The sequence below is a fragment of the Hippopotamus amphibius genome, chromosome 1, assembly GCF_030028045.1.
Source record: "Hippopotamus amphibius kiboko isolate mHipAmp2 chromosome 1, mHipAmp2.hap2, whole genome shotgun sequence".
NCBI classification, from domain to species: Eukaryota; Metazoa; Chordata; class Mammalia; order Artiodactyla; family Hippopotamidae; genus Hippopotamus; species Hippopotamus amphibius.
In genome coordinates this window covers 165,480,394-165,500,573 of record NC_080186.1, presented here as the reverse complement: position 1 = coordinate 165,500,573, position 20,180 = coordinate 165,480,394, and the positions used below count along the sequence as shown (strand labels likewise).

General features: G+C 49.6%; 2 protein-coding genes across 23 annotated transcripts in view; one reads left to right on the top strand and one right to left on the bottom strand.

Annotated features, from left to right (window-relative positions):
* LOC130853148 (uncharacterized) overlaps window positions 1–18,232 on the top strand; it is a 242,615-nt gene extending 224,383 nt beyond the window's left edge. For 14 of the 18 annotated variants that reach the window (XR_009053684.1, XR_009053680.1, XR_009053681.1 and 11 more), the window contains 2 exons: window positions 18–186; window positions 417–6,273. Coding sequence is in view for 7 of the 18 variants with exons in the window: in XM_057734490.1 (XP_057590473.1) it covers window positions 18–182 (165 nt within the window). In the remaining 11 variants the exon portion in view is untranslated. Of the gene's footprint in view, window positions 1–17; window positions 187–416; window positions 6,274–16,502 lie in introns of those variants that run through there. The other 4 variants (XR_009053679.1, XR_009053677.1, XR_009053678.1 and 1 more) reach the window with 4 other exon arrangements.
* The window catches only part of LOC130853131 (core histone macro-H2A.1), an 87,233-nt gene that overhangs the window by 3,508 nt on the left and 63,545 nt on the right, over window positions 1–20,180 (bottom strand). For 3 of the 5 annotated variants that reach the window (XM_057734382.1, XM_057734401.1, XM_057734391.1), the window contains exons 6-8: window positions 14,407–14,506; window positions 7,738–7,827; window positions 6,253–6,427 (exon numbers count right to left, since the gene is read on the bottom strand). In XM_057734382.1, coding sequence (XP_057590365.1) covers window positions 6,253–6,427; window positions 7,738–7,827; window positions 14,407–14,506 — 365 coding nt within the window. Of the gene's footprint in view, window positions 1–6,252; window positions 6,428–7,737; window positions 7,828–12,584; window positions 12,676–14,406; window positions 14,507–20,180 lie in introns of all 5 variants that reach the window. The other 2 variants (XM_057734410.1, XM_057734420.1) reach the window with 1 other exon arrangement.

Genomic DNA, 20,180 nt, shown 5'->3' with positions numbered 1-20,180 from the left:
CAGACCTTCTCCCACAGCTTTCTATTCCTCTGCCTTGGACCGTTGAAAAGGGATGTACGACTCTGACCAAAGGGACATTAGTTCCTGTTCCTCTACATCAACAGTTCTCAACTTTAGCCTCCGTCAGGATTACGGAGGACCAGCCAAAATGCAGGCTGCCGGGCTCCACCCAGGAAACCTGATGAGGTGAGCCTGGGGACCACGCTTTGAGAACCCCTGTTCTACATGCAGTCAGCGTGGACTTTATAATCTGGGCTCATAGGGTGGGCCCAAAGGTTAAGAACCTGCAAGTGGGAAGAAAGGCAGGGGCCTGCAGTGCCCACTCCTGCATGCCCTACCGTTAGGGGGGCACAGGTAGATCTCGCCTTGTCCTTCAAGGTTGCTGTTGGGTGAGTGTGAATATGATTTGTTTTCAGGAAAACCTCTTGTTGACAAACTCATCCCTCTGTCTGAGGCAGTCACAGCCTAAAGAAGAGACCCAGCCATGGGACTGTGGCCACCCTGGACCCTGCAGGCCACCAGGAAGGAATGGAGGAGGCGACGGCTTCTCTGACATTTTCAGGTGGGGCCCAAGAATGTTTTCTAGTAGGCACAGTTTATAAGGATTTGTAACAAAATGGAATGTATAAGTGGATATTTTCACAGGAGTGCTTCACATGCAGGGCCCTGCACCCTCAAGACAGGGGCAGCTGTGGCGCACGCAGTGGCCTGGAGCCACGAGGGATTTGAGTCTGGGCCCTGTCTCTGTGCCTTGTTTCCCCACCTGGTGAAATGGGGTAGGTAATCAAGTATTTATTACCTGGGGAGGCTGTGTGTATTGAACAAGATACTGCACAGACAGCCCTCAATCTATAGCATCATCTATAAAGTGGGTGGTCTCGAAGGGTCTTTCTAAAGGCTCACACAGTGGAAAATGGCCTGCCAGACCCCATGATAACTGGGACTGGGTGACTGCTGCTGCCTTTGCTGTTTCCCTGTGCCGACTGAGCCGGCATCAGGCCCAGAGCACTGCTGCCTGGGTCTGCGATGTCCAGTTCTCTTGGAGGCCGTGGGCCATGACTGCAGGTGTGCTGCAGCACGGCAGGGGCTCAAGCAGGGCCGCCTAGTGCAGTACTGACCAGCGTGAGGAGGGCTGTGTGTCTCACTTATCTTTTGGCTTCTTGGCTGGGTTCTTTTGTTGGTTGAATAACCACAGCCCCTCTACATGGCCATCCCTGCTTAGCCAGGTGTTTGTGCCTGCCTTCCCCATCTCAGGCTTACTGCCTCTGTGACAGTCACTCTGTTCTACTGCTGTACTGTCTCTGCCTTCTGGAGGAGACCAGAGGCCAGCTCCTCAAGATGCAATAGAGCAAGGGCGGATAAGGGCTTCTGCACGCCAGTCAAATGTCAGTTTGAATCGTAGTTGCCCTTGGGCACGGATGTTTTCCTCTACTGGAAAATGGGTACCACGTGGTGGTGACGACAGTGGTGGTGATGCAGATGCTGCCTCCCCTGAGAGATGGGTGCTCCTTATATTCCCATTCGGCCCCTCACCTTGCCGGCTGTGCTTATGCCCAGTGTCTTAAGTTCCTTTGAGGCAAAGTGCTTCCCACCCCACACGGAGTTTATCTTACACTCTGACCTTTTTTATTGCCTTGACCAGATTAAGAAGGTGTCTGAGCTTCCCCTGAAGTCACTCCAGTTGTGTCTGCAACAGCCTTTCCCAAGTTCTTAGACCTCAGTTTCCATGGCTGTTGCAAGGGGACTCCATGAGCTACCTCTGCCTGGTACCTTCCTGGGTCACCTGCTCAGTGATGGCTGGGGCTGTACACATTGGTTGCTTGTGTCCACTGTCCCACTGGACGGCAGAGATTTGGGTTCACAGGGCCACAGCACAGAGGAGTGTTTACTTCCGCCAGCTGTGCTGAGCCCCTCCTCACATAGGGCATCGCCAAGCATCCCTGTTCTTGGTGAGCTCAGCCTCCGGGACTGGGCAAGGCAGGCACACAGGACTCCAGGCCAGGGGCTGTGTGGAGGAGCCAATCAGGGACCCGAAGAGTCCTGTGGGGGTGAGGCTGTGTCCTAAGGGTTGGAAAGCCCAGGGGGATTTTCTGGAGGAGAAAGACTAGTAGCCTGACCCTGAAGGTTAAATACAGATAAAAGTGGATTCTAGGTGGACTCTGGTTTTCTTGCTGGACCAGGCCACCTGTCTAATTGCCTTGGCTGTTTGGGAGACCGATAGGGCAGGACATCTTGGCAGCTTGGGGGACACAGGTAAAATGTCTATCACCCCATGTGGCCCTTCCTCTGCTGGGGTTAGGTCTCCCTCACACTGTGCTCCTGGCCTTCGTGTGTTCTGTCTGGCTTTGAATAACTGCCCAGCAGGAGACTACTCCATGCAGAGGTAAAGGCCAGGCTATCAGGGTCCTGAGCTGAGGACAGTGGGTTACAAGAGGGTGAAGCTAAAATTCAGAAGGGGATGGTCATGGGCCCAGCACCTCCAAAGCTGGAGAGAGGCCAGGGCAGCACAACCCAGCAGAGGTCGCTTACCTTCGCTCACTCCAGGGTGCACGTGTTCTGGGTTAATAAGTAATTCTCCCAGTTCAGTTTGTCTCTGTCCTTTATATTTGTCTTCTAAGGCTCATGCTGAGGGGGCAGAGAGGCTGATGGCTGTGCCTGGGTGGGTCAGGGAATACCAAGAGCTGTTTCCAAGGTTCTCTAAAACCACGCACACAGAGAGTGCTCAGGCAGTGTGGGGATCTTCTGGCAGAATGCGCCGAGGTGGGTCTGCTGACCAAAGGGGACGGGAGGCAGGGGTTCCGTGTGCCTGATACCAAGAACACTGAAGCCAAAGGCCTCCGATCAAATACCGGCTCTGCCTGGTACACGCTATGTGACCTCCGGTGAGTGACTTGACCTCTCTAGGCTTCCATTTCTTTGTCTTTGAGTGGAATTAATAGTGCTGCTCATCTTGTGGGGTTGTTGTGAGATACGGCACATAAAGGGTTCAGCACAGCGCCTGGGACCCAACGAATACCCATAAATGGTAGCTTGAAGAAAACAAACTCACTCTCCTTTTAGGCTCATAAATCTAAGGAGAGTTTAATCAAAGCCCCAAACTAGCTATTACGCAAGTACTGCCCCTCTGGAGAGGGGCCGTCCCCTCACGTCAAACAGAGTGGAGGGAGTGGGGTATCCATAGATACTGCGACCAGAACGCCCACCAGCTGCCAGCGGTGGTTTCCCGAGGCTGGGGTCACACCGCGGGGTCTCATTTGCCTCCAGTGGGCTTTAATATCGGCCCCCAATCTTGGGGGTGGATGGGCTGGAGGAAGGGAGTGTAGGCCTGTGGTCATCCTCCACATGTGCAAGATGCCGGGCCTCAGCTGAGAGAAAGTGACCCCACAGCTCTCTACCAGCATGTCTGCATGTATATTGTTTTAATTCCAACATGACTTTAATGCCGGAGACACTGGATGCCACAAACAAGCTGTTTTATTTCCCCTCCTAAACCCCACTGTGATTTACTGGCCGGCTCTGGTGTAATCCCATTCTTTGCTCATGAAAGAGAGGGCAGCTGTTTACACGGCTCTGTGGGGCAAGGTCTGCCCGACAGATGTGGGGCTGGGTGGCTATGCACATGTGCTTGTCTTTGGCATTCCGCCCTCTTAAAAGCTTTCAACTGATTATTTTTTAAAACTTTTTACTCCGTGAAAAATGTAAATAAGTTTGTAATAACAGATGCTCTTTTATGGGCATGACTTTTTACGCTTCAATTAAAAATTTCCCAATAGTCATATGAAAGAGCGTGAAATTATTACCTCCAATAAAGGCTCCTATTGCTTCTCTCCTCGGAAGCACCTTTCATCACAGTAGATCAAAGTGCATCCGAAACACTAATTAACTGAGCCTCAGAACTGTCTGTGAGGAAGGGCAGTCCCTTAGTCTCACTAGCTGATAAGACAGGTCAGGGTCAGAGAGGGTGATTCATTTACCAAAGGTCACTCAGCAGCACAGCACCAAAGAATAGAACTTCTATGGGAGGTGTGGGGATGGGAAGGTGAGAGAAGCAGGAAGCAGGCTAATTATGCTCAGATCCAAAAGAACTTTGTGGGGAAAAAAAAAAAAAGGTCTTGAATTGCCTCTGGGACTGAGTCAGGCACCTGTAACACCTCTCCACAGTTCCTGGGAAAGTTCAACCTGCTGGGTGCTTGCTGACCACCTTATGAAAGATGCTTGTCTTTGCCAGGTGCTCTTAGAGCCGACTGAAAGCGCTGTTAGAAGCTCTAGCTCTGTCAGCTTTGCTTTCAATATGCGTTTAAATGGTACTGACTTTTAAAATGATGTTCAACATATGCTTGTGGCAGAAGAGAATAGAATGAGGACGTACAGTGCCTAGAAACACAGATGGCAATCCAGAACAACAACCGCGTCGGCTCTGGACGTCCCTGTGCTTTGGGGTGAAGTGGAGCACAGGGCAGAGTGAGCACAGGAACTCAAGGCTGGGGCAGCGTGCACTTCCACTTGTCCTCTGCTCAGGGTCCTGCCCCCCCACACCAGCTTCTTTGTGCCAGTAAGTCCGAGAAGAGAGCCCACTCTCACGGGGCAGAGGGCTGAGGGGCCCTCATGTGCAGGGACACCCTTTGTGGGAGGCCTCGGCTGCCCAGACCTGCAGGGGAAGGGAGGGGAGGTGCGGTGCCCACAGCTCACCTCCAGGAGGGACTGCAGGAGAATGCCCCTTCTGTCCTTGATGGACACGGGCAGTGACAGAGGCTCCAGAGGAAGATCTTTTCCCATATCAGGTCCTCTGGTGGGTCCTGCCAGTCCTGTGTGACTGCCATGGCCCACAGGAAGCCCTGGGGCATGTTGTCTGTCTGCCTGTAAGTAAGGCCTTCTGGGTACAATGTGTAAGCTCTGCTTGAAAAGACATCCCAGGAGGATATGACAGGAATTCCGTCCAGGACTAGCTCTGTCACTGGCACGTGGGCTGTGGGACCCTCACTGTTCAGGGAAGCAGAATTACAAGACCTGCCCAAGCAAAGTCCACTCTCTATCCTCCTCGTGGGTTTGGAAGGGAAGTGCTTTGAGAAGAGCAGCTTTCCATACGTACAAGGAATAGTTCTGAGGAGGATGGTGCAGCCTGCAGTGTCATGGGACATCAGTGTGCTGGGGCCCGTGCTCCCGCTGCACAGCCCGCCTTCCTCGGGTACTGGGAGGAAATGACGGCAGAGACCCTGCAAGGCTCTCCACCTGCTGACACAGAGCCCTGGGCTGCGGCAGCTCTAAAGGCCAGTTTCCCTTTGTTTCTGTGCCCCATCCAGATGGGGAGCCTTCCAGAGGCCTACAGCTCAGACCCTTAGTAGGGAGGACCCTGGAGATGTGATGGGTGGAGACATAGCCTCAGAGGCAGCCCTCATACCTTCCTCATGGAAGCGTTCTCAAAGCACGCTCCCTTCGGAGAGCTCCTTTAATTTCCCAGCAGTCCTGAGATGTTGCGTAGGGGGATGATCATGTCTATTTCACAGAGTAGGGGTTGGACTCAGAATGGGGGTTACCTTGCATGCCATCACTCAGCTGGTTAGGCAGGCCCGAGCACAGGGCTGCTCTGATAGGCAGGGACCTGATGGGCTGTGTGCTGGCATCTAGGGGTGCACCACCCAGGAGAGGGTGTGGTTGGGGGTCTGTCTTAGGGGCAGTTGTGCTGCTGCCCACAACCTCCATGAGTCTCCCTGGGAAGACTTCAGGGCTGGGAGGTGGGGGAGGCCCAGCCCTGTTTCTGTCCCACATATCTGCCCACTCAGATCCACCTCATTAGCAGGGCAGTGAGACACAGGTAGCGCAAGCAGGTTTTGGGGAGGTGGAGGGTGCTTGGAAATACAAAGGTCAGGGACAGAGGGCCTTGCCCAGAGAATGCTGAGGTTTCAGGACAGAACTATAACATTGCTAGGGGCTGGGCCTGCGAGGGGCTCTCCCAGTCAGTATCCCTGCATTCACGCCTCCCCACCCATCAAAGTCTTAGTGTCCTTCAAGGGCCACCTTCTGTGATGACATCTGCTGTCACAGCTGAAGTTTGGTTCTATCCTCAGGCTTCCTGTCTTTCTACATCTCTTCACTGTCCCTCACAATTACCTAATGTCTGTGTTCTTCCCGAGTTCGAGCTTCTGTTCCCCTCAACAAAGGCGAGTGCTTGAAGGCAGCCGCAGCTGAGCATGCGCGGTCAGAGCTCTGCAAGCATGGGCCACATACGTAGGGGAACAAGCCGTGGGCCCTTACCTGCCGCTGCCGATGGATGGAAAGGCGATGGACTTCAGCTTCTTGTCGTCGGCCAGAGCCAAGCAGTTCTTCACCGTCTTTTCCAGGAGCTCCTCACACTTGTCTGCACCCCAGACAGGACTGTTACAGTGGATCACAAACTTGGCGGGCAGGCCATGGCCTGCGCTGACAGCAGCTGGAGGAGATGAGACAGAAGCAGTGAGCTGGGTCCCCCTGCAAAGCTCGCTCACAAGGTGCCAAGCCCAGGCCCACTCTCCAGCTCTAGCACATCTTCCTGGGGCCCCTGACCGCCTGGTCCAGGAGGGCCACAGTTGCCTGCCGCCTTGTGATTCCAGGAAGCTCGAGCTGGAAAGTGCTTGTCATGCTGTCCCCTCCCTCCATGCCAACACCCACCCCCGGAAAGTTGGCCTTAGAATGCATCGCCACCAGAAACTTTAGCCAAGGTCACAGTAAACCCTCTCCCTACCCTCCCAGAAGGCAGAGCCTTAACCATCTAACTTAATGAAATGTGTCAGAATGTTTATAGCCTTAAATTAATTGCCTTTTAACCGCCTTTTCCTCAAGTGGATTCATGTGCATTTACTTATGATGTATCTATAAATCCCTCAGACACAGTTCAGAATAAACCTATTGGGAAAGTAACCCAAATAGCATGTCTACTGCCCTATTCTTCTCCCTGACTAATCGATCCTGTTAGTTTTTACAGAAGTAATTGGACAGTATTCTTAGGATGAAAGCATTTTCCTCTCCTAGAAGAGGATCCTTTTTCCAGCTACAGATCTCCATAGCAGACCTGCCTTTCCAGGTTTGTTCTCATTGGGGACCATCTAGTAAGAAGAGAACACAGGAGACCAGAGAGAGCAAGGGAGTGGCCTGTCCTCACACAGCTAGTGGGGTGAGCCAGCTTCAACCACTGTTCAGACTCCTAGGTGCTCAGGAAACCCTGTGTCCACCTAAAACTCCCAAATCCAGGCTGGCAGCAGTGAGAAGTGCCCTGGCTCTAGTTCTTAGCGGTAATTCTCCTCATATCACATTTCAAGTCATTTTCTTACCCCTCTTATCAGGAAAGGTGTAACTGGCAAATGAGAGATGTATATTTATATTTCTCCCATTAAAAACACAGATGGCTGAATGAAAATGATTCATTTGCATCTCTCATCACCAATTTTGCAGATGGCTCAGTATCACTATAATTCTCAGCTCTCAGATTTGCCAAACTTGGCTTCTGTAACTGCTTAGAATTTGAGGGCTAGACATCAACATTTAGAAGCTATTTTAGGTAATACAGAAAAAAACTTGGAAAGGCAATTTTCATAACCCTTAAGTTCCCCTGACAATTTGTATGTGATAAAAGTCTAACTGGCTTTCTTCTGCTGCCATCTCAGACATACCAATGCACCTCTAAATTCTAAGTTGTCCCCTAAAACAGGTTCCCCAACGTAGCATGTACCACACCCAGGCCAGCACGGTGCTTCCCCACCTCACCTCCAGCTACTTCCAAAGGCCCATTCTTTTTCCGGAGTTCCAGAACAGCTTCCACAAACTCCTTGCCACCTTTCTTCTCCAGCGTGTTTCCTAGACAAGAACAGGGCAAGGTCAGATTGCCATCCTTGCATCTTGGGGCACACACAGACACTTAACATGTCAGGTGATTACATACTAAAAATGATCTGACCAGCTAAATTTCCAGACAGCTGCAAGACAGGAACAAAGCCTTGGCTGAGTCAGAAAAGTGAAGTTTAGAAGAGATTCATCATCGGCCAGTTACCACGCTGCATTGCTGGTCACTGGGCTATCTTTGCCGCCCCTTATCTGGGGGTGACTCGGGGTGATCCTGGGCATGCCAGAGAGGCGAGGGAAACGGGAGACGCCTGTTCTCTGCAAGCACGCCTGTCCTGCATGCTTTCCATCAGCGTGAGAAACCAGATGGTGCTGGCTTCCAAGGCTGATGCCTCCCCCTGGATTTTCTTCTCTGTCTCTGGGGAGAACCCCCAAATAAGGAGGTTTTAGAAGAAGCATACCACACTTCCATCAGGCAGCTAGCTCTCCTCTTGGCCTCAGGCCCGGAAGAAAGCATTCAGATTTGGCCACCTTTGGGCCAGCATTATTACCATGCTTAGTTCCTATTTTGCAGCTTTGGTGTCATATGTGAATACAAAAAAAAAAAAAAAAAAAAATGGCCTCAGACAGTATTTCCTTAATCACACTAATGATTCAGAATCGTTTTAGGTAAAGGAGAACAACATCAGAAACAGAGCTTAAAGATGAATTTGTATGCTTAAAGAAGGATGACTAACCGTTCAGGACCAGATTTAAAAAACAAAAAAACAAAAAAAACCCCAAAATCAAATAGAGGCAGGAAGCACTTCTTGAATTAGGGTATTTGCTAAGTAATCAATTCCTGCTATGAAAGCCAAGTTCCCAATAAGATTACCAACACCGATAAGGTCTGTGGGATAAATGTCTCATGTGGCACAGTGAGCAGCAATCAAAATCATCCTTTTAGGTTTGGCCAGAATAGGGTCTCAGTCTTCCGTAAGCTCTGCTTCCTCAGTTGTGCACATTTTAAAGTACATTCTTCACAAGAGGATAAAATACTCCCCTTAAGATTCACCATCTGTCTTGGAAAATTCAGGGTGCCCCTGGCACATTCTGGTATGGGTCAGTCAGGGTGCCCTGGGATGCACCAGCCCAGATTCTCTTTGGATTCACTCTGGAATGACCAGGTCTGATTATCTTAGAGAAACCTGCCTCATTTGCATGTTGTTCTGGAGGGGTGAACTAACCCCAGGAAGTGTCTAGAAGGAAAAGCAGACGGCCTGGGCACTGTCACAACTAAGATGGCACCAGGGCTAACAGCAGGCACTGCCTGTAAGCCACCCTACTCCAGAAAGCCTGGGGCCTGAATGAACGTGAGCAGCAGGCCATCACCCACAAGGAGCTCTCAGCTAAGAGAAGGCCCAGCTTTCAGAAAGAGATTAACTTGGGATCCCTGAGGTAGGATCCAGCATCCCTCCTCATTAGCCCAGACTGCCTGCAAGCCTTCACCTGTCTTGGAAAGCAGTGAGGTAGGCTTTAAATGGCAGAGCTGTCCAGAGGGTTTTACCTGCAGCAGTGGCGGCCTCTGTGTGTTTCTAACAAAGTTCAGCAACAGAGACAGTGGCCAAATGGGCTTAAGGGAGCAGGCTTGAGCCTCCTGGCTCAACTCCACCCACCAGGAAGTGGAGAGTTTGAGGCTACAACCCAGGTGAGGGAGGCCCAATTACAGGTTCACCTGAAATATCCACGCAAACTGAGGAAAATGAATCTCAAGTCTGAACCTGCTGGATCCCCAAATGCTGCTGCCCAAGCTATACTGGTCTGGACTTCCCTCCTCACCCACCCTCCAGCTTGAGGGATGGATACAAACATGCTCCAGGCAGGACTATTTCAGGGTCACATTCTCTATCCTATCTACTCTTTAGGAGAAATGGGAAATTTGGAAGGTAAAGTAACATCAGTGTTGTGTTAGTACTGCCAACTCTTTCTGAAATAGAAAATATTAAGAAAATGGGCTGACTTATAATCAAAGGTGTTTTATCTTAGGAAGAGTGTTTACTTTAAAATTTTTACTTATAATTAAATCTTGCTTTAATTAGAAGTGAAATTTGCACGTTAAATTACACTTAATGCATTTCCCAAACTTAAAAATTGAACCCTAGATTGCAGGCAATCAACCCGGTCAGGACTTGACTCCTACACACACACATGTATGCACATGTTCATGTAGACACACGTGTACTTTTTAACAAGAAACAGGCCCATTTCAACTGTATTGTCATCACTCTTAATGTAAGACTCTTGCTTTTTAGGCTTAACTTCAGGGTTAATCATAAAGCAATTGGCTTATTTGCCCCCAAGCATAAACATGTGTTACTCCCATGAGAACAAGAACATTATTTCATGCTTAGAAAGCAGGCATAAGTATCAGTGTTCAAAACAGCCTAAGCGAAAATTTAGGCTTGGACAAATGTCAGGCTCAGCCTGTGGTCTATTTCACTGTTAGAAAGAACTTTTGATGGGTAAAAGTTAATCACTGGGGCTAAGCATTCCTGCACTCGCATTCCTTCTTCCAGCAGTCTCAGGACTCAGGAATTCACACCAAATATGAGAAGTAAAGTGATTACATCCTCGCTTCCTCTTTTCCCCTCTCACACATCAAAGTGGGAGCTGGAACCAATTGAGGCCATGTGTAAATCGGTTGATCATTGTTTTGGTATTGTAAGAGATCAGGGTTCCGTACTAGTTTGGAATGGTTCACTCAGAAAAAGCACCGAGGTGGGCTTTGGAAGACCTGGGTTCTGCTCCTGGCACAGTCTTTCCTCCCTGGCCAGTGAGGTTGTCTGGACCTGCTGTGACAGTGTCCATGAGTGATGTGCCACGTACCCTTGGCCGAGCTCTCAGACCCGGACTACTTACGTGTCATGGAGGCTACTCATGTCTACCCTGTGCACATGAGTGGGTTAAGGGCAAGCATGTCAGAGAGAAAAGCACTAGCACTGTTATTATTCTAAGGAGACCAGTTCCATTCACAGTTTAGGAAGGACTGGGCTCTTCTGCGGGGGGCAGTTGGCTCTGCATGTTACCCTAGCTGGTCCCCGCCAGCCTCAAAGCCTCCAGGTGTGCCGAATCCTGGGGAAACACTTCCACAGCCGCAGCAGGCTGGCCCTTTCTTCCTCTCCCTGAGCTGGGTGAGATTCTTTTGCCCAGCAAGTTTCAAAATTTCCATTTCACCCAAAGTTCTGGATGGCAGGATAAACCTAGGCCTTAGTCTCTCCTGGCTGAAAGATTAGACTTTAGCTGTTCATTTATTTATTTTCCTCCAAACAAGTACTTCCCTCCCATCAAGTTTCCACTTGGTTAAGAAAGAAAGTATCTTTCTCTCAAGCTGCCTGACTTAGGAGCTCTTAAACTCCTCCAAAATCTTGGGAAAGGGGAGTTTATTTTAATTGCCTACAGCCTGATTTCATTTGGGCCTGGCAGGCTTGGCGAATCCTGACTTTCCGTCCAGTTTGTCTTTCTATCCTTGTCCAAAATCCAAAATGCCCAGGAGAGCAATTATCCCAAATTACAGTGGCTGGGGCAGGCAGTGAACAGCGGGCTTTGTGAGTGACACTGAACAGAGCTGGACAGCTACAGATTGTTAAGCTGTTGCGCTTCCAGTGTCTGGGACACTCACTCGAATCCCAATAGCCTCATCCTTCAGGATGACTTCACTTTTGCCCTCACTAGAAACGTACCCATTCTCTTTGGAAGCTGGTGTTTGAATCTACACTCAGAACGCTGCTCTTGGGATCACCTACTGTAAAAATCATATATGCACCTGAGAGCAAGACCATATAGTAAGCACCTATCATGAGCCAGGCATGAAACAGGGTGCTTTGCTTACACATAATTCTCATCATCACTATTTTACAGATAGGGAAACCAAGGCATTGAGGAGTTAGGTGACTTGCCCAGGCCCCACAGCCAGTAAATGGTAAGGTCAGGATTTAGGACCCTTCTACCTGGCTCCAAACCTGTGCCTTTTTTGCCATCACACCTGGATGCCTCGTCATATAAGCCCCTCAACACGTTCTTAAGGCAGGGCACTATCCATGCTCATGCAGCAGGTCTGCAGTCACAGTGGCTGGCACCCCACACGCTCTCTCTGCCTCACCCCACCCTCAGCTGCTCAGCACCAGACGCCAACTGACCCTAAGTGTCAGCTGCCGGGGAGAGGAAGGAGATCCGGGTCTAGGAGGGTGTTGCTCAAGAGCGGTCTAGGAACACCACATCAGAATGACGTGGCTTTCATGCACATAAGGTCTGAAAACCCAAGTGTGGAAGAGTGTTTGTAAATTCCCCCATTGTGCGCCTAAGGCTTGAAGGCCATTTTCAGCAATGAGCATGCTTCTGACACAGGCCCGTGCACAGGCATTCCTGTGTGTCTGGTCCATGGGGGGCACTTGGATGCCACTCAGCCCATCGGGCTGTATCCCCCTTGCAGCTCAAATTACGTGTGAACCCAGTCTCCAACAAAGCTGTGCCTCAGGAAGCGAGTGAAGAAACGATGTTGCTGAACCCGTTTCCAAACCAGAAGTGTGCCCATTTGTGAGCAGACGATGCAACCTGGCTGACAGTCAGCTGTATTTCTCGCATTCACAACCCGGGGACAGGAGACCTGCGTCAGGTCAGGACAGCTGGAAGTGTGAAATGAATGCAGCCCTGCATAGCTGTCAAAGGATCAAGCTGTCTGCGGCGGCCGACTGACCATGCACACACACACTCGGCAGCACCCAGCTAGGCATTACCTACTTCACCACCGGTGTAGAAGTCAGTGTTTGTCGGGTGAACGACAGCATCACTGTCGATCGAGGCAATGTCAGCCTGTACAACTTGCAACTATAACAGGTAAACAAATGTATATCAACTGTGTTGGACCGAGACCCACGCACAGGCACATTTACTAAGGCCCCAATGGCAGGGCTGGCCTACCTGGTCGATTCCAACATATGAGCCAAAAGGGCAATCAGTCCGCGAAGTGTGCGCACATGTGGATGGGGGTGAGGAGAGGAGGAGGAATATCAAACGTGACATGTTTAAATTAAACATTTGAATGACAAGTCCAAAAAAAGAGAAACACGCACATGAGATCATTTCCAAAGGTTAAAAGAAATAACAAAACAACGAATGCCCCATTTCACTTCGCAAAAGTCTGTGACTGGCACCCCACTGAGAAGGCTACTAAAACATGGCATCTGTTTTTAAAAAATGTGGACTATCAGGCGAACCAAAACAACAAGTTTCTCCATTTTATCAGCAGCAGTCACCTTTTAAGGGTCTGATTTTCATTCCTGTGACGTTCATCATTCTGTCTACCTTCAAGGGACATCTCTTGAAAACTGAGAAAACAGTATAGGTGTGCACAGAGGAATGCCTTTATTTTTCCCCTTCAACATGTAAAAATATTTTTCCGGCCTCCCTCTTACTGTAATCAATCTTATTTTTACGTATTTTACATATAAAATACACTACGGATACATAGGATCCTTGCTTTTTCTAGCTTGTGGGCTTTTTTTTTTTTTTAAAGAAAGTATCTGTTTAAAGCAGCTGGAAAACAAGTTCAAGCACAGCATTTTTGAGTCCCAGCTCTCATGTCTTTAGCACAGTACTGTACGCGAGTTTGTGTGGGTTGGCCCTGGGCTCTGGCATGAGCATTTCCCGGTAAGGAAATCTGCCATCTTAACAAAGGCGGCCCAAGATGGGAGCTAAAGGTACACAAAACATACCTAAGTCAGCGTCAGACACAAAGCGTCCTTGGTGGGCACCTGCTAGCCTGTTTCCCCAAAAGGCTCACAGCTGTGAAGACAGGAGCCTTCACTGTACCCTGAGCTGACAGTTCCTCTCTGCAAAGGTGAGGCCACAGAGTGGGACACCCGAGGGGTACCTCTCAGCTTGCCCTGACCCATCCACTCTCCTGTACAGGGAGATGCCATGGCTCTGGGGCAATTTTCCTCTGGAAGAACTCACTCGGAAAGAGATAGTACCCTTGTTTTTAATATCATACTCAAGCCAAATAATTCATGAAGGTGGCACTCAGTCATATACTGTTTTCAGTTGTAGAAAAAGTCGAAGTGACAGTAGGTGGTAAATTTGGGGGAAACCAATTTGCTGGTGGATTAAAGACAAGTTAATAGTATACTGATGCAACTTAATTGTCTCCCTTCTCAAGTGCTTTCATGCTTTGTCATTTCTCATTAAGGCTTAAATGGAGAAACTATCATTTTGTAGTTACCTGAGATTTTTCAGTTCTAAAAAAATAAAAAACAAACACAGTTTTAAAAAATCCCCCCCAAGTAACCAGCAGTCAGTATGATCATTATGGAAGAGAATTCAGATGGCAATATATTTATAATCAAGGGGAAAGAAGCCAATTGGGCTTAATAAAACATGATCAGATCATTCCCACTTGGAATGGCTTGGAATAAGTAGACAATGTCTACCCTCAAACATTAATCTTGGTTTTGGGAATTTGGTTTGACCATCTAAGTTTGAGAAGATGAAGAGCCTAAATTCTGGGTTCCATAACTTTTCATCTGACAGCTGATGGTGCCAAACCCCATCCCCAATTACCTAGGTCATCTTTAAGGTCAATGTCAGCATTGGTAGGATTGATTATGGCCTCCACCTCAAAGCCGGCTAAATTACTGATTTCACTGTGAATAAGGTTCAGCTGAAAAGAAAAGCATGAGGTGGGAAATAACAGGACAGCTGGGAAGTCACAGAGACGTGAGCCTTGGGATACAGATGAAGGGCAGTGGACACTCCAGGTGCACTGGGCACAAAGGGGAAGAGGGAGTCACTGGCTAAAACGAATCCATTTCAAACAAAAGACTCAAATGCCATTTGGGATGCTAAAAAGAAGCAAGCTAGTCTGAGGGTCCAGAACCTGTTTGGTGATGCCTGGGGCCAAAGGGAGGCATAAGCCATATCAGGCTGGTAGATCCACTTTCCTTTCAAAGAACTTGTGATCTGGGGGCCCAGGTACAGCAGCTGTCAGGACCCAGAGTCAAGTTACTCATTGCTGGGGTAAGGTGGGGTGGTATATGTAACTGTCCTCTTCTTTGTGCACTGGGATGGTGCAGAAGTCCTAGCTGGTTTGGGCAAATCCCTAGTAGTTCTGCCATTCTCTTCCAAGGGTCTTTTAGGCTGTCCTCATCCCTGTGACTACTGGCTAGCAGGCTCCTGTGCCCTGCTCAGGAGTGGCAAGGAGCAAGAATGGTCTGTTACTTAGTAACATCTAATTTTACGTGCCTGTCAAGTCATGTAATGCTGATGTTCTGGCCAAAGCCAGGAAGAGACACAGCAGTTCTCCAGCAAGGCAGTGTGTCTTTTAAACGGTGTTCACCTTGTTGGTGAGGCTACCCTGAGGCCCAACGGTAGAGCATTTTCCTTGAGTGAGTTTTATGAGTACCCTCCCACGTGAGTCTTTGTAAAGAGCCACTGAATGTACTCCCTCCCCACTGTTATTCTGATGCCACAGGAACCCTCAGTCTGAGGGGAATCCTGAGTTCTAGACTGACTGTGAGAGGGGCAGGGGGACTTAGCTGGCTCAGGATCCCCTTCCTGCTCTTCGGTCCAAGCACCTGCAGCTAAGCACTCACACTCTCTCAGGGAAGATGGCTGTGCTTCGGTGACAGAAACTCCTACCAGCTGCAGCAGGGAGCAATGCCCAGAGGAGCCGCTGACCAAGACCAACTGCAATCCCGGCTGGGGGAGCTGACCACACCCGCAGGGCCCAGCAGGGCAGGCACTCTGTCCAGGTGCCCACCCCCAGGAAAGGGCTGTGTGCAGACACTCAGCCGGGAAGCTCTTGGCACCCGAGCTCCAAGTCACTGATTTCTGGGGCCAAACATTTTGTTGATAACAAAACCAAACAAAAACCCTGACATTCTATAAGCAGTAGACATATAAACCCACATTTCTGATTCCCAGAAGCAATCAGCAGATTCTCAAAAAATGGACCTGCTTAGACTAAAAGTTGTGGCAATGAATTTGGTCTTATGGCCGGGGAAGGACTCTGGCTAGGCCCTGCCACAAAGTGGTGGGCCTCACTTTTAGCTAGGGCTCCAAGAGAGAAGAGGCACAAGCTGTCTCCACTTGGACTCTCTGGGGTAGAGTTCCCGGCATTGCAGGGTGATCAGGGGCCACCTGCATTCCTGAAGCTGAAGGAAGCCCACCAGGGTGACCTCACACAGGGAAGCTCTCAGAAGCACAGGCCCTGGTGCCAGGACAGGCACATAAGAGACAGCATCAGGGCGAGGGTGCTAATGGCTGTGCTCAGGGGGAAGGGGTGTGGGTAGGCACACAATGGGTGGGGCAGAGTCTCAGAGTAAGGCAAGTGAAGGTTCACGGTTCAGGACAGGGTAAAGGGTTTGATTATGGTATCATGTAAGTATTGCAGATGACTTCAAGCAAATGCTATTTATAAAAACTCATATTAAGCCAATATTCCCTGCTCCCCACCAAAAATAAAAGCCGTGTGAGCAGGAGACTGTTGGGGGAGGAAAGGAAGGGAGAAAAAAAGGGAAAAGAGCACTCCACTTGGTGTTATGGACGAATACACTTTAAAGACATCTAGGAGATTCCTTTTTTTGTTTGTTTAAAAACCATACATGTTTAAATCTTTAAAATTCATACTGTTTTTTTTTTTTCTTCCAATTGTATAGATGCTTCTGGATGTGTATTTAGAAATGCCTCAACGGAAAATTAGCTATTTCCATGGGCTCTGATTCAACTAGCCAGGGAGACCCTGGTAGACTGTCTCTGCCTCCACCTGGGGAGAACTGCCCCTGCTCTTTAGGGCTTTCTGGGGAAACTGTGGGGCTTCATGGCCTTACTGGAGTGAAGGAGCGGCTGCAAGCAGAATTCCCAGTTCCCTCTGGGCTCACCACCTTCCCTCTGAGCAGAAGCAGCCCCACTCTTGGAAGCACAGAATCCTGCATGCCAGGGAGCCACTGCCACCAGCATGGAGAAGCCCCGGCTAACCAAGCGCAGTTTCGCTCTCACTCACATCCAAGTCTTGATTTCCCAACTATGCTCTGCTGGGTACCAGGCTCGGCAGGAGTCCTCAGGGTGAGGGGCTGAGCCACAGAACAGTATTGCTATTAAAAATGTACAATTATAGAGGGCTATAAAGCACACGCTGGGGGTGGGGTGGTCTGTGTTTGTGTGTTTGGGAGAGAAATGGGAAGGGGGAGGACAAACTGCCTGAGGCACTTCGGAAGGACAAACGGGCAATCATCTTGGCTTGAGCGGGCTGGACCAGGGGGCAGAAGCCAACAGCGATCTGACCATCTGATCCTGAACAAGGACAGACGCCCCCCTGGGCCGGAGGACGATGAGCGGAGGCTGTGTACACACATGCCTGAAACGGCCCCCGCTGTGCAGAAGACACACGTCAAGAGGCCTGGCAGGTCCAGGATTGAAGCCCAGTCCTAGGAGGTCCCAGGCGCCCCCAGGGTCAAATCCACCTGGGCCTCCCAGCCTACGGGGAGCACAGCTGTCTGAAGCACTGGCAGGGCAGGGGTATCTGTGGGCTGGGAAACCAGATTTCTGGAGATCTGTGAAAATTCCCAAGTTTAGTCTGATTTTCTGGAAGGGAGGAGGCTCATTCATGATTTCAGTATGTGAATAAGGTTACTACTTCCTTGTCTTAACATTGGGAAAGATGAAAAATAAGTTTTAAACCGCAGAATGGTGAATTTAAAATATGTGTGAAGACTGTTGGCCACTGGAGAGAGTGAACAAAGAGCACTGCCAGTCACAGAGCAGAAAGGGGGTCCCACTTGGCTGCAGGGCTGGGGGAAGAGGTCTGAGCCAAGTGTCCTTTAAGATCGCTTCCACCACTAGGACGTGATGAGGCTCATGTCAGTGGGCTTGCTGGAGCCAGACTCTGACGTCTACAGCACCCAGTCTCCCCTAGATGGGTTATGCCCAGGTAACCCTTGTTGCCTACTCCTGATGTGAACTTGTTAGGGTGTAAGCTCCTTGAAGGCAGAGAATGGGTTGCCTCCTGCCGGAGGGCCATCCAATGCCTAAGACAGGGCTCAGGTTTCTGGAGGCCCCCAGACAGAGCTGGAATTCAATGTCAAACATCCAGACACAACTCTGAGATGAAATGAACAAACTGCTTCCCTTAAAGCAGGGCTAACGGAAAGGCCAGAGCTCAGGAACTGGGCCCTTGGCCTGGCTGGGACCTGAGGTGGCTCAAAGCTAACCTGGCTGTCCCGGAAGGGAAGGTGGCACCCACCACTGAGAGCAGGTCGGGAGGCAGCCTGCCCATGATAAGGAAGGAGCTGGTGGCTTGGGGCTACTGGATGGACATCTGGGCTGCCTTGACATGACCTCCTTGGCCACAGGAAATAGTACAACCCTTTCTCTTTTTTTTAACGTATGTGATCAGAAATTCAATTTTAGGAAATAAAAGTGATTATTAAAGATTATCCAAGTGTCTTGTTGAGTCTAGCCTATCACTGTCCAAGCTTCATCTCTCTCATTCCCTCACAATGGACAAGGAAGACTTCTTTCCCTGTGCCCACCACATAAAATGCAACTCTTTTCCTGTCCCAAGAGTCCACTTCAACTAAGGAGGATGGAGAGGCAAGGTTCTCCACCTCCTCATGGATCACCATGTGCTCCCTTGTGGCCTGCTCCAGGGCCCACGCCTGCCCTGGCCTCTAGAGTGAAGAGGCTCCTTCCTCTGTGCTATGCAGCTCAGCCTCCACGCATCCCCTTCCTGATTCCCCCAGAGGCCTCAGGTCTGGCGGTGGCATCTGGTGGGTTTCAGGCTAGAATGTGCCACACAAAGATAAGGACCCCTACGGGCACCGCTGGAGGACCAGGAGCACGGCTTCATCAGCATCCTAAACTGCCTCAGAAGCCAATCACCAGCCGCAGAGAGGAAGGGCATGGTGGGCCTTTCTTCCTCATTCCTGGTTCAAGAGCTCCCTCCCTCCTAGCTGTTTCCCAGACCCTGGGACTAGGGTGTCTGGATCTGAGGAAGGAAAACCCATGGTACCTACCCTTGTCTCTAGCAGCCTACAGGGCTACGGTTGCAATCCTGATAGTTGAGGAGGCACATTCCTCCTAACACTGCCTTCCCAACTGCTTCAAATAATACTGACTCTTCCAGGAAGCCTACATCACTTACTACCATTGACACAGATTTATAGAAATACACAGCAGAAGTACTATTTTTGGACATAAAGCTTTTTAAATCTCTGAAAAGAAGCTGAGAATCTCCACTGAACCACAAAGCAAACATATTTAGTCGATTCAGATTCACAGCACTGTTTTCCTTCTGAAAACGATTCAACAATGTGTGTGAACACTGGGCAAAATCAGAGAGTAACGAGGGCGATTACTCCTGAGATGTCAGCATGTGAAATACATCACCACCAACAATTAGATCCCAGGCTCCTAAGCCCTGGGTCAGCTTCTCCTGCGAGTAGCTTAGCAACCATGCCTTTCAGGGCTTTAGTGAGCACAGTATCACCTTTCTGACCTCAGCTTGCTTGCACTATTCTAGCACTGGTTTCATTGTCACAGGTAGAAAATAAGACTCAAAGAACACAGGGTACCATACAGTCATCATTGTGAAGTACCTTTCTGAAACATTTCCTAAAACCCAAGTCAAAATTAATGTCTGTAATAATGACATTTTAAGATGTGCTTTGTGTAAAAATTCCTGTGTGTCAGTTGGACCATTCTTTCCCCTTTTTCACCAAATGCCATGACTTTCACCCAACAGTAAAAACTATTAAAGGGCCAGAAAGTACTGCTTCGAAATAACGCTCCCAACTATGAACACCTATACTCCCTCTCATGCTGCAGGGGCACAGGGTTCCAGAAAGGGTTGCTAGGACACTAGTTTCTAACAGGGTGCCCAGGCTGACTTGAGATTATTCTGTGACACCACTTTTGGGGAGACACAGTTTACTCTGCTAAAGGGCACCTGCAGGGCTGGATTTGGGGGTAGCTCATCTTGGGTCATTAAGCTGGAAGCGAGGCGCAGTCTCGTGGTAGCTTGGAGTTCTGTTCTCACCACTCACACCTGACTGTGTGATATGGAAAGAAGGCAGGCGTTCTTTCTGGCTCTGCACTCAGCCCCTTCTCTCACAGCTGACCATGTTACTGGGCTCCAGCTCAATCAATCCTTTCAGGCTCTCTTTCCAAAAGTCAAGATATCAAACAGTCATATTAGTTTTGCTGTCAAGCCTACTTCTTCTGTCTTCGTCTATTTCCTAAATAACATTAGATAACATGCCTGTAAGTGACTATAGAGTATCAGTGCTTCTCTGTAGCTTTTGGGACTTCCCCTCCCCAACCCTGAATAAGGTGCAGTC